The sequence below is a fragment of the Nelumbo lutea genome, chromosome 1 (genome assembly GCF_056320005.1).
Source record: "Nelumbo lutea isolate HS-2025 chromosome 1, American lotus-T2T, whole genome shotgun sequence".
Taxonomy (NCBI): domain Eukaryota; kingdom Viridiplantae; phylum Streptophyta; class Magnoliopsida; order Proteales; family Nelumbonaceae; genus Nelumbo; species Nelumbo lutea.
Window position 1 is genome coordinate 152,467,729 of NC_142684.1, and position 12,804 is coordinate 152,480,532.

General features: G+C 41.0%; 1 protein-coding gene across 1 annotated transcript; it reads right to left on the minus strand.

Moving 5' to 3' along the window:
• Nucleotides 1–1,030: 1,030 nt before the first annotated feature.
• On the minus strand, nucleotides 1,031–6,262 carry LOC148878432 (small ribosomal subunit protein eS8-like). Its single transcript, XM_088954550.1, has 5 exons — nucleotides 6,176–6,262; nucleotides 6,006–6,078; nucleotides 5,561–5,894; nucleotides 2,431–2,600; nucleotides 1,031–1,400 (listed from the first exon to the last, which is right to left on the minus strand). The coding sequence occupies exons 1-5, from the start codon at nucleotides 6,177–6,179 to the stop codon at nucleotides 1,316–1,318; spliced, it is 666 nt and encodes a 221-aa protein (XP_088810676.1). The 5' UTR covers nucleotides 6,180–6,262; the 3' UTR covers nucleotides 1,031–1,315.
• Between the last annotated feature and the right edge of the window lie 6,542 nt (nucleotides 6,263–12,804).

The window sequence follows — 12,804 nt, forward strand, 5'->3', positions numbered from 1 at the left end:
CTCGCCTCAAAATTTTTGGGTTTGATGAATCACCATCACAGATAGTAGGGTTTTTATCTGCACTCCTTTGCCACCTAGATCTGACATCTGAGTAGAACTGGTCCGCTGTTCGCCACCCCTCTGCTGCCAATACTTTCGCTCAAGTCCTTCAAACACTCTCCAATCTATTGCTGATATAGCCACGAAGGTGCTGATGTAGACGGTGGCAGAGCTGCACCCAACCCCAACAATCGGGAAAAAAGAAGTTTGGTTTGCAGGGGTGAAGAGAAGAGGAAGGATTCAATCCAGCCATGGGTTGCAGGGTCAAATGCAATTCAAGATAAGTTTGGTTTTATTGCAAAGATCCCTCCTCTCCATCTCCCTCTTTCCGTCGCCAACGACCTTTAAGCCAAGCTTAGCCTGGCACCCAGGCTTCACCAAGAATGTTGCTTCTACATCTGATGCTTCTTTAAGCCATAATAGTTGCTAATGAAGAGAAGAACCCGAGCACGAGGCACAGAGCCATTCTCTTCTTCTCTGAAGTCTGAGCAATCCTAGGCAAACTAGGCTCGGTGAGAGTTGGTCAATCCTGAGCCAGGACCGTGCCTTAAAGACCTTATTCAGATCTGGGTTCCTTAAGGATTGAATACAAATTTAATGGAATATTAACATATGCAAACAGTAAGAGTAGAACTAAAACAGGGAACAAGGAATTGAATCAATTTTTAAACATGAGAGGTTCACTTAGTCAATTAACCAAACCATAAAGATAGTATAAGAAATTAACCCTATTTTTATCTATTTAATTCTTGTAAACAAGTCCAACAAATATACAAACATTTTAAGAAATATCTGTTCTTTTTTTTGGTAAAAAGAAAGATAGTCTCTTGTGGATATATTTTTCATCAACAATGACTGAACCCCTCATTTAACCAAGGCTGCAGTAAAGGAATTTTAAGAAGACATGACAAAAAAACATTTAACATGGTTGTCCAAGTTTTATTCGCACCACACGGAATCATTGATGGTTGATGGATAACAAATGCAACACTTGCCCAACTGAGAAATTTGTTTGAAACCTTCAAAATCCATGGAAAATAACACAATAAAACGAATATACAGGCCATACGATTGAAGGCCATTCTCACCAGCTGTTCAAATTTTCATTAGAATATAGACGGATAGCTAACTCGGCTAAGCCATTAATTTATAACAAGAAAACCTATTCAAATTAACTAAAACCCATTTCAGCTGATCTACAGTCAATATAAAATTAAAAATCACGACATTAAGATAAACACTCTTCCTTGGCAAGCGAAGGTTTGCCTTGGAAATCTTAAGCAGCACCTCCTGCACCCTTCCCTTTCTTCCTCTGGATCTTCTTCATGTAGAACTCCAGTTCTCTGCCCTCCAAGATGTATCTGTTGCAATGTCAAGCCAATTAGCAAGTTAGAAGATAGCCCCCACCGCGAAGTTGGTAAAAGATAACCCACGTCTAATAAACAATACCCCCCTCCCCCTCTTTCCAAAAAAAAAAAAGAAAAGAAAATAAGGCAGAGGAACAATGCAATTTCCACAAAAGATGCTGAAACCTTCAAATAGATTTCCCATTTAATGGGATCATAAACAAAGTTGATGCGTTGCCAAATAGATTCCCCATTTAACAATAATTGGTCATCATAGTTATAATTATATGATCTTTTTTATATTTTTATAAAATCCTTGATAATTGCTTAGAAAGGCAAAAGATTATAAATTTATTTTAAGAGGATAGAAATCAAGCTTGGATACACTAGGGAGAATTCAATTTTTATTATCTACAATGAGTTGACCTTAATATAGGTGTGCATGGTATTGGTCCATAGAAGATCTAATGTACATGTTTATTGATTTATGTCTACTCTGTATTTATAATGAGAAAAAACACAAGAAAGAAGGGAAAATATGATATAATCCATATCAAACATCTAAAGGCTACATGAATCCTGTTTCATCAATCAATTTTGTTTAAAGGCGCATCTACTGTAAAACTGTTAGTGCTTAAATCCTTTCTTAGTATTTCTTTTACCTGTCTTTTTTTGTCTCTAGTTCTAGTCCCTTCAACTTGTAACAAATCACTTCTAAATAGAGCTGTCGGTAGTCTTATATGCACTTTACCAAGCCCTAGGTTCTTATGGATGACTTTACCCCAGATCCTATCCTTCTTCCACTCATCCATAGAATTTACACAACTGCCACTAATTTTCTGGACATGTTGTTTATTGAATTCCCAAAAGCAAAGATAATGATGATGATGATGATGATGATCAAACATCTAATGGCAATCTATGAATTGCATCACATGTTACACAAAGTATGCTGAGATTAGTAAACAGTCTCCACATCTACAAAGATTATGCTTCCAAGCTTCAAAGTTTTGGTACCATGTAAAAATGTGGAAGTATCACATACCCATCAGCTCGACCACACTGACCAGGCCGAGATGCAATTGCAGCCAACAGACGGCCACTACTGAACTGTTCCTCAATATGTGGGTCAAGCTTGTGACCTTGTTGCCGCTTCTCAAGTTTCCTCAGAACATGGTTGCTTTTCTTTGCCTCTTCAGTGGTAGCCTCACCTTCCTATCAAACAATCAGGCAGTATCTTGTTAGTAATAGAAATCAACCCAATCATTAAACCTTTCAGCAAAGAATAGCAAGTAGTAAGAGTAGTCTTTTAGCAAACCCACAACATCTTATTGCTCTTGCAGAGGAATATAATCATAGAAAAAATGAAGCAAATGCAAAAGAATAATCCAAACAGAATACAAATATTTAAGATGGATGCAGTAAGAATCATGTACTTATAAATTCTAATTATTCGTATATTTACTTTATAATGCCAATATATTCCTTGATCTAAAGTCAATACACTAATAGCAAAATTTTACTCTCTCTCTCTCTCTCCCTTCTATACTCATTTCAACCACTTCTTGCACATGCAAATGCATGTTTGCCACTCAACTAATTCCATTCAAGTACAACAGTATGTACTTTTTTGTATTTTACTGCAACATACTAACAACTCTCCAAGGTAGCGAGTAGCGGGACTCGAATCTACATCTTCGCTGGGATTACCCAGCTAATGTACCAACCAAGACACCACTCAGTTGGTAACTTTATGTACTTTCATACACAGAAATAATGATATATTTTTACAGTTGGAGGCTTGTGAATATTGATGATCAATTCTTGTATAAGAAAAGTTATTCACAAAATAGCCAACCAGTTATGGAGAAGAAATGCTTCATAAAGCATGCTTCACTTGTTCAACAAATGCCAAGCAACCTTCAATATATAAGGCAGCTTATATGCCCTTGGCCAAACATTACCCACTTCCGTGATTCCCTAACTAGAGTTTGAACAAAGAGGAAAACAGCATGCACATGAAAAATAGAGAAAGAAGTCTTCCATGAAAAAGCCAAGACTGACCTTGCTAAAGAAATATTCTAGGGAAGACCAAAACCATGCCCACAGGCATGCATTTCCAATCTAACCAGTCACCAGCTTACTCTTAGACAAGGAAGAAGGTGCATCTTTGTTATGAACTCCACAAAGCCAGAAAATGATCTATTTGGATGTGATAGGAGAGCAATTGGGTATAGATTTGCTAGTTCTGATGATCTGATCTGACTCCATATTGCAGAAAGTTTATTCTGGCACTTATTCCTAGCTATCGGGGCCAGACATACATCAAAAATTAATTTGCAACCATATATCCAACCAGTAGGATAGATTATGTAATGAATTCCACATATTAGAAAAGAAGATGGATAGAGAGAAAGCTATCTTATCCTTTTTTTGCCCTTACTTTTCAACAGGCCACCTCATACATGATTCAGATATTCATCATCATCTAAGCCTTGTCCCAACTTAATGGGGCCAGCTACATCATTCTAATAATTTAAAGGAAAATACAACAAAATACTAAAAGCTTTCCATTATTACGAATCCAGGTCTTAATCACTACCAGTAACGACATTCAGAAATATCTGATCCATGGTCAGGAAGGCACAATGTTACACAGCTAACATCAGAATATCAGTTAGAGAAAGCCATTTCATGTCTCTCAAAGGAATTCAGTTTTCTTGCTTTTCTCCTTTAGCCGGGAGTCCATAATTTATGAGAAATCATACTTTATAAATTGTGTTATTTTTCTAGAGAGCTCTCCTAGTAGCTAATAAGTTGATTGACACCATCCTTTTATATATCTCCATAACTATTAAGATGATAAGATAAACTAGGGCATAGTTGTCAACATACCTAGGCACCATCACTCATGGAAGGCCACCTTGCCCATGCACCTAGTTGTTGTTGTAGAAGGCACCATATAACAATTTTTTGTGAGATTATAATATTACAATAGACATTATTAGATTAAATTATTCATTTCGTGTTTGTAATATTTTCAAAATTTTTATGTTATTTTCTTTATTATTTTATAATTTGTTAGGCTTCAATCAGCACACAAATTAGGGTAGCTGTGTTGAACTCTTGATGGCTTCCTGAGCCAATAAAAAAGGAAGAAGTTGAAGGCACCCCCCCTGCTGCCTAGCCTTGCCTTGGCACCTTGACAACCATGACTACAACCCAAATGCAATCTAGAACTTCAATGAATTATAATTTTGCTGGCGTTACTAACACAACGGAAGTAGAACTTGTCTCTCCAACTTTACCCTTCTTTATTGTGTTTTTCTTTTTTATCAATATGGTCTTTTTTTCGCATGCCATCTCTTTTTTCTTTCTAGGACAGCTCTTCTGTATAGAGGTAATTTAATATTACCAGTCCATTATTGAATTAATTAGCTTTTCTAGGTCTTTTTATGAATCACATTATAAAATAAATATTAGAAATTCTTAAATGATGTAATGTATACGTAGATAAAATTGTACTTTTCACTGCAAAACATGTAACCAGTACAGGTGAGAGTAAATATACAATACATGATATGCCACAACAGAGATACCCCTTGGACCCTCTCTAATCTCTACGAAGGTAAATTAGACACAATACTAGCAACTTGGAATGGTTTGTTGTTAAAAAGGGGTACATGGTACAACAAAAATCCTAATCAAAACACAGCAACGAAAAACAATTAACATACTTGAATGATTCCAAATAATTCCAAGGGTTCCAGCATTCATCTAAGACAGGACAAATTAGGCAACATTGGGTAACTCTCCACTGGAACGTTTCTGCCGTTCCTGAGAAGGGAAACAAAAAGAAAAGAAAGTTCTCTTCTGTTCCTTAAACACTAGAAACGTTCCAAACGCGCATTAGTCACCTCATTCAAGTAATAGCTATTGCAGGTACAATCTAAATTTCTACTGACCTGACGAAAAAAATGATGGCCGCAAAATCAAAGATCATTTAGACTACTCAAGTTGTAGAGGGTTTTTCTTTAATGAAATATACCTCCTCTCAAAAAAAAAAGACCATTTAAACTACTCAAAACTAACCCAGCAATAAAAACGAAACCAAAGCAAAGAATTGAAGAAAGTACAACTCGAAACGAAGGAAATATGGCTAGCATAGTACATACCTCGCCTTCTTTCTTGGCGGCAGAGGAGCTCTTCTTCTTACGCCCAATATCAAGGCCATAGTGTTGGAGGTACCATTGCTTGAAAGGAGCCGCATCCACCTGAACAATGGCACCCTTCACCAAAGTCTGTGTGCGCACCAGCTCGTTGTTTGACGCATTGTAGACCACATCCAGGATCCTGCTCTTCCGAGTAACTGCCTCGCTCCCCCACGAATAGTTCCCGGTATCGAGCCTCAGCGCGCGCCACTTCACGTTGCCTCCTCGAACCCTAACCCTCCGAACCGTCTTGTTACTCGACAGCTTCGTGTTCGCCGGTTGTCGCCCGAGCTCGTACCTAGAGAAAGAGAAAGAGGGAAGCTGGATGAGGACAGGTTCACAAGACAGTCAAGAAGAAAAGGCAATGATCAAATTTTGAAGATTAAAGTTTCAAACTTTCAACAATTACTTTCGCTTCTTCCTCCAAGCCTTCTTTTTGCCTCCTGTGGCTCGTCTCTTGTGCATGGAATCACGAGAAATACCTGCCAGAAGATGAGATTTATCGCCATTAAGATCAGAGAGAAAAGAATATAAATATATGGCTCAATGAAACGAAGAACATGAGCGATGAATATGTACCCATTGTTGCAGAAAAAGGATTCTAGGTTTTGAGCCCTGCAAGTCGAAGGGTCAAAGGAAACGAAGGTTTGGGATTCGGCAAAGAGGGGAAACAAGAAGAGAGGAGCCAAAAGTTTTTAAAACCCTAGTTTGGTATTAGGGTTGCAGTGGTGACTTGCGAGAGAATGGTGAACTTCAGTCTAAGACCGTCAGATTGGGATTTTTAATCTCCAAATAAAGATTACAGATGGTTTCTCGTCTGGAATCTTATGGATATTCAAATCAGCCCCGACAAGATAGTTTCTCATAACAACCCACAATACATCTCCGCTAAGTATAAAAAATGATAAAGCATCATCGACAGATGTTCTCAATACACGGCAGAGATGTATTATGAAATATTGTAGAAAATTATCTTGTAGGGTAGATTTCAACTCCTTTTTATCCCGGTTTCGACAATAAAAAACCCACACCGACTTCATCATGGGCCAGACCAGGCCGGAATAAGTATATAAGATACGGTGCTTCAAGCCCGGACCAGGCCCATCCCACATACGAGGCCTGAAATATGACATGAACAATGATGTAGGGAGTCAAGGATGACTACAGCGGATTGGCTAGCGTACTTGATTTTGTGGACAATCGGGACACTGCTACCCACAAACAAAAAGTTTACTACATCTCTACCACGTAACACCACCGACCGTATATTGAAAATATTTTCTCGTGAATGATAAAAAGATATTCATAATGTACAACAATAATATATCAATATCAAGGGGTGAGATGTGGAAGCAAATTATAAGTAGCAGATTGAGCCTTTTTATGGAGTTGAGATCTGTTATTTACAAAGCATTTATCACATCTACACTTGTTAATAAGTCGGGTTTGGGCTTGGTTTTTGCTAAATTTTGAATAAATTCAGCTTAAAGTCCAAACCCTGCATAATGTAAAGTTAGGTTTGAAATCCGACTCATGAAATATCAACCTCAATTAATATTTAAAATTTTGATATATATGAGACTGTATCAATCAATAAGTATCATATCGAGGCCTTCTCGATACATCCTTACAGAGAATGTTTTGGGTCAGACAGTGATTCAGAGGATAAACATGTCTTAAACCGACCCATCTGAATCAAATTCAAAAAAAAAAAAAACATCGATACAGGTTAATACGCGACGGCTCACAATACATCACAGATTCACAGTGAAAGTCATGAACATCTCTCAAACTTATGTGCTGTTATTCACAGGATGTGCTATGAAGTTGTGTGAGGTGCGCGTAAGGAGCACACAGCAAATCCGGATTCGATTTTGTGTCCAATCCATCGGTCCCTGATGTGCAATTTTCCCCATCATCCCAATGGTCGTCCATGTTTACTCTCTTTTTTGTATGATAAATTGATAATGCATATATTTGTATATAGAATGCTTACCGTGAAAAAGCCATTGACCATGTTATTACTCTAAATTTTATTTTGTTTTAGATAATTTTTTTTCGAAAGTGTTGTTTTAGATAATTGAAACTTGAAAATTAAGGCTCTAACAGATTATCAGGAAAATGTAAGATAAGGGTTATAATCAAGGTAAACGTAATTGAAATATTGAACATGATATAATAGTTGCCCTTAATTATATAGTTCCTCGAAAATCTTTCCACACTCATCATCAACCATTAGGATATGTTCGGTTTGATAAAAAGTGTGACAAACAGAAAGTTAAGAGCAACTTTTCAAATAACTTAAAATTTGTTTAGGCTGTGTTAAATATGCACTGATGCAAAACTGTAGCAGTGCAAATGATTTGAGTGTAAAGTATGGTTTATTTTTACTTTGAGCTTTAGCTTATTTTATTTGATTGTATTACAAATGAAGTGAATTAAGACCTGAAGCAGAATACAGTTAAAGCCAAAATAAAAATAAATAAGAATTTGTTTTCTTTTTTTCATTTGCACTCCCATGCATTTATATTATTTCAATTAAAATTGCATTGCAATCAAATACAGTGTGCATTGAGAACTTTTCCTGCACTCTTGGTCAAATCAAAGACAGCCTTAATTTTTAAGACATTTTCTTAAACTACCCTTATGGTTTTAGTTAATTGACTAACTCTACATATTATTTTCATCCTTATTATTCATTGTTAAGTACTAACCAAGAAAATAAAATATCAAATTTACCTTCCAATGTTTTTCAAATTTTCAAAATAAAACCCTGATAAAAGTCAATTAGCTTCGTTGAATCTTTCATCATTTTGAAGTTTGGAGGCTCTTCGTTGCTCAAGAGGCCTTTGGTCTTTCCATCATGGCCACTGAGCGACCTCTATTGATCCCTTCTCCCCCCGACCCCCCAAACGCCGAATACCCAAAACTGTCATCTCGCAGTGACCACCTTTGCCGATATAATCAAGTCCACCGCTCATAATCCAGACCCGTCTACGTCTTCTAGGATGGATTGGTCCAACCTAGTTGAGAATTCTTCTCACGAAGGCACCTTAACGCTTAAGTCGTCTTTTGTGTCGAGTACTTCTTCCATTCAATCAAAAGAATCGGTGACTTTCACTGTATTTTTTTTTCAATTTGGTTTGAACGTACACTGCCTAAGAACTTTCAATGGGACAATTCATCTTCCCGTTTTCAATGCTACAGTATCTATTAACTCTACAATTCGGTTTGAGCGTACACCGACTAACTCATCTTCCCGTTTTCAATTCGGTTTGAGCGTACACCGATTAACTCTGAACACGATCTAATTGATAGGACAAAAACTCATTCCGAAGTATGCAAGTCTGCCACGAACCGAACTTGGATAACCAAATCACCTCGGGGCAGGTTCACCTCGGAAGCAAATCCACTTCGGGACAAGTTCACTTCGGGGCACACTTGCATTAAGATCACCTCAGTTACAAAGCACATCGGCATTCATACCAGGACGGACCCAAGGGGCACTAGTTCGAGTAATATTGACCGACCTCTGCATGTTACCCCCGAAAATATCGCCACCAAATTCCATGATTTATGGGATCACACCTCGTAACTGCCAGCCTTATCTCCCCCGTCCGAATCGGGCGGAAGCGATAAGCCTTATCAATTGGTAGCGCTATCTCCTACTAATACGGATACGGGCCTCATCACGGCAAGAATCCCTGAACCACTCCGAAAAACCCGCAAGGACTCCAGTATATAAAGACTCCAACCCTTCGGGGGAAAGGGTACGTGCAATCACTACTCACTAGCTCTCTTCCTTTCTAAATTATCTTCAGCTCGCACATTATTGACTTAAGCATCGGAGTGACCTTGCCAGGTAAGCACCCCCAGGTTCTCTGATTCTCTCTGTGCAGATCAGTAAGATCCGTCGTCTACTGGAAGCCAAGTCATCTCCAGCTAGGAGCAGTCAGATTGCGTTGCATCATTTAGCGTCGTTTGTGGGAATCGCTTCAAAAAGTCTTTTTCCACCAAGCATCCTAAATTCAACTTCCATGGCATCTTCCAGTAACGCCGGGAAGAACGTCGACATGAACACCTCCGGGAGGCAACTTCAGGTCCCAACAGTGTGCATCAAATAGTTCACCGTACCTCTCTCCATGGACAGAGTCCCCACTCTGAACGTGCCTCAGGTCATTGCACCGGTGAGTGCCCCACTCCCTCTTACGGCAGGTGCAACCTTTGCCGAACCTTCTATCATTCCCCCGGCTGTTAGACAAACTCAACTTGACGGCCTGGTACACTACATGCGGGCCATGCAAGCCCAAATGCAACAGGTCCAGCAGTTTCAGCTGTATCAGTAGCAAGTCCTGCACCACATCTATCAGCAACAGTACTAGTAGCAGTTTCCCCCACTGCCGCAGAATCAGTAGAATCAGCAATCGGTTCCACATCGGCATCCGGCCGCACAACGAGCCAAGTCTCGCCGTCAGAGCAAATGCCCTCCTCGTCGGGGAGAGACCTCCCAAATCCAGAACCCTCTTGGGAGCCAGGTCTCGTCCCGCGATAGGAGGGAGAGACAGGTTACTCCTCCCATCTTGCAGCAAGTGAATAGGTCAGGAGATACCCAGCCTACCAGAGTCGTATCACCTCGGCCCCCACAGTTCGAAGTTCCGCTCGTAAAGAACCGATACGGGATTCTGGCTGCGGATTCCAGACAAGGCCCCTCAGTCCACAGCAGCCGCCGCCAATAGTCTGAGCAACTCCCTGCAAGAACAATGCTTGACAACACCGAAGCTAGCAGCACTAATGCGGAGCTATTGAAGAAGCGACAGAAGCGGCGTCGCAAGGCTCGCCGAGCTACAGTCCAAAGTCAGCCCGACCAGGCCAAAGGCAAAGAAGAGGCAAGCTTGGGAATAGTGAAGACTAACCCGCTCCTTTCCATGCCGTCTCCCCTATCCCCCAAGCTCCTGGTCGTCCCAATGCCCAAGGATTTCAAGGTACCTCCTTGGACAAGTATGACAGGTCGTTCGACCCGAATGACCACGTAGACGCATTTCAATCACAAATGCACCTAGTCAGGGCTAATAAACCCTGCATGTGTGTTGCTTTCTCCACAACCTTTAAAGGAGTAGCTCGTACATGGTATAGAAACCTCGCACCTAGGACAATAAAGAGTTGGGCGCAGTTCGTGCGGTTCACCTCGCACTTCATCACTATCAAGAGGTGTCCGAGGTCCCAGGAAAGCCTTCCCGGCATAGTCCAAAGGGAGGGAAAATCAATCCGGAGCTACATCAAGCGTTGACTATAGTTAGGCCCGGAGCGCTGGAGAGTAATCGACGAGGAAGTCAGGAAGCTTCTCGTAGTCGATTTCATCAGGGAGGTCCATTACCCGAACTGGGTGGCTAACCCCGTTCTGGTAAAAAAGGCCAACGGTAAATGGCGCATGTGCGTCAACTATACCGACCTGAATCGAGCTTGCCCGAAGGATTGCTTCCCACTTAACAAGATCGACCGTCTGATGGATGTGACCTCAGGGCACAAGTTGCTGAGCTTTCTGGATGCTTACTCGGGCTACAACTAGATCAGGATGGACCCTGCCGATGAAGAAAAAACGGCCTTCATAACTGAGCTAGGCCTGTACTGTTACAAGGTCATGCCCTTTGGACTAAAAAATGTCAGGACAATATTCCAAAGACTTGTAAACCGACTGTTTGAGCCGTTGATCGGTAAAAAAGTAGAATGTTATGTAGACGACATGGTCATCAAAACTCAGTTTTCAAATGATTTAATAAAAGATTTACATTGTATTTTTGAAATTTTGCGTAAATTTAATATGAAGTTGAAGCCTAATAAATGTGTCTTTGGTGTTACCTCGGGTAAATTCCTAGGTTACATCGTTAACTAACGTGGCATCGAAGCCAACCCTAATAAAATCAAGGCCATCCTAGATATGAAACCGCCCCGCAAATTGAAGGAGGTTCAGAGGTTGAACGGTCGTATAGCCGCTTTGAGCCGCTTCATGTCTAAGTCGGAAGATCGCTGCTTGCCTTTCTTCAAGGCAATCAAAAAGAGCAAAGACTTTGAATGGACCGAAGAGTGTCAGCTCGCCTTCAACGAGTTCAAAAAATACCTGACCAATCTCCCAGTTTTAATTCGACTCGATGAGGGAGATATTTTGAAGCTGTACCTCTCCGCGAGTGACAAGGTAGTCAGCTCGGTACTGATAAGAGAAGTAGATCGGGTTCAATGACCCATCTACTATGTTAGTAAAGTTTTGCAGGACGCAGAGGTGAGGTATCCTGAGATCGAAAAGCTAGCATACGTGCTAGTCACCGCAGCTCGAAAGCTTCGACTGTACTTCCAAGCCCATACTGTCATCGTCCTCACCAACAGACATCTAAGGCAAGTCTTGCTCAAGCCCGAGGTCCCCAGTAGATTGACAAAGTGGGCCATTGAACTCAGCGAATACTACATCCAGTACGAGCCTCGAACAACAATCAAGGCCCAAGCCTTAGCTAACTTTGTCGCGGAATGTACCTTCAACACTGTAGTCCTTGAATCGATTGAGCCTAAGCATAGAGGGGAAACTTCAACCAGTGCGGCACCTCCCCCGGTAAGAGCAACGCCAACTTGGGATGAGGAGCCTTGGATCCTCCATGTGGATGGCTCGTTGAATCAGCAAGTTAGCGGAGCAGGTATCATTCTATATGGGCCAAGCGGGGTGAAACTGGAGTATGCGCTTCGCTTCGAGTTCATCGCGTCCAATAATGAGGTGGAGTACAAGGCATTGATAGTCGGGCTTGCCCTAGCGAATGAAGTAAGAGCCAAGCACATCGTTATCTGCAGCGACTCCCAACTCGTGGTTAACCAGGTCACCGACAAGTATGAAGCTCACGAGCCAACCATGGTTGCCTACTTAGCCAAAGTCAGAGAGGCTCTACGCATTTTCCAGTCGTGCTTCATCAGATAGATCCCAAGACCCAAGAACGCTGAGGCCGATGCCTTGTCCCGGTTAGCTAGCATAAGCGATAACACCATGAGGACCGTGTACATAGAGAACCTGCCTCGGCTTAGCATTCTCGGGGGGGGGGGGGGGCAGAAGAGGTCACTCCTGTTGCACAAGTAGAGCCGAGCTGGATCGATCCACTCACGAGCTACCTACTTCACGGGACCCTCCCTGCAGATTGTAATGCAGCTAGAAGGGTAGAGCGATAGGTAGCCAA

What these genes read in the sequence shown, in the direction of transcription:
- LOC148878432 (XM_088954550.1), bottom strand. An exon ending in GCTTGGAGGAAGAAGCGAAA is followed by an intron (nt 5,895 to 6,005) that starts GTAATTGTTGAA and finishes CTCTTTCTCTAG; the next exon opens with GTACGAGCTCGGGCGACAAC. An exon ending in CAGTGTGGTCGAGCTGATGG is followed by an intron (nt 1,401 to 2,430) that starts GTATGTGATACT and finishes ACATTGCAACAG; the next exon opens with ATACATCTTGGAGGGCAGAG.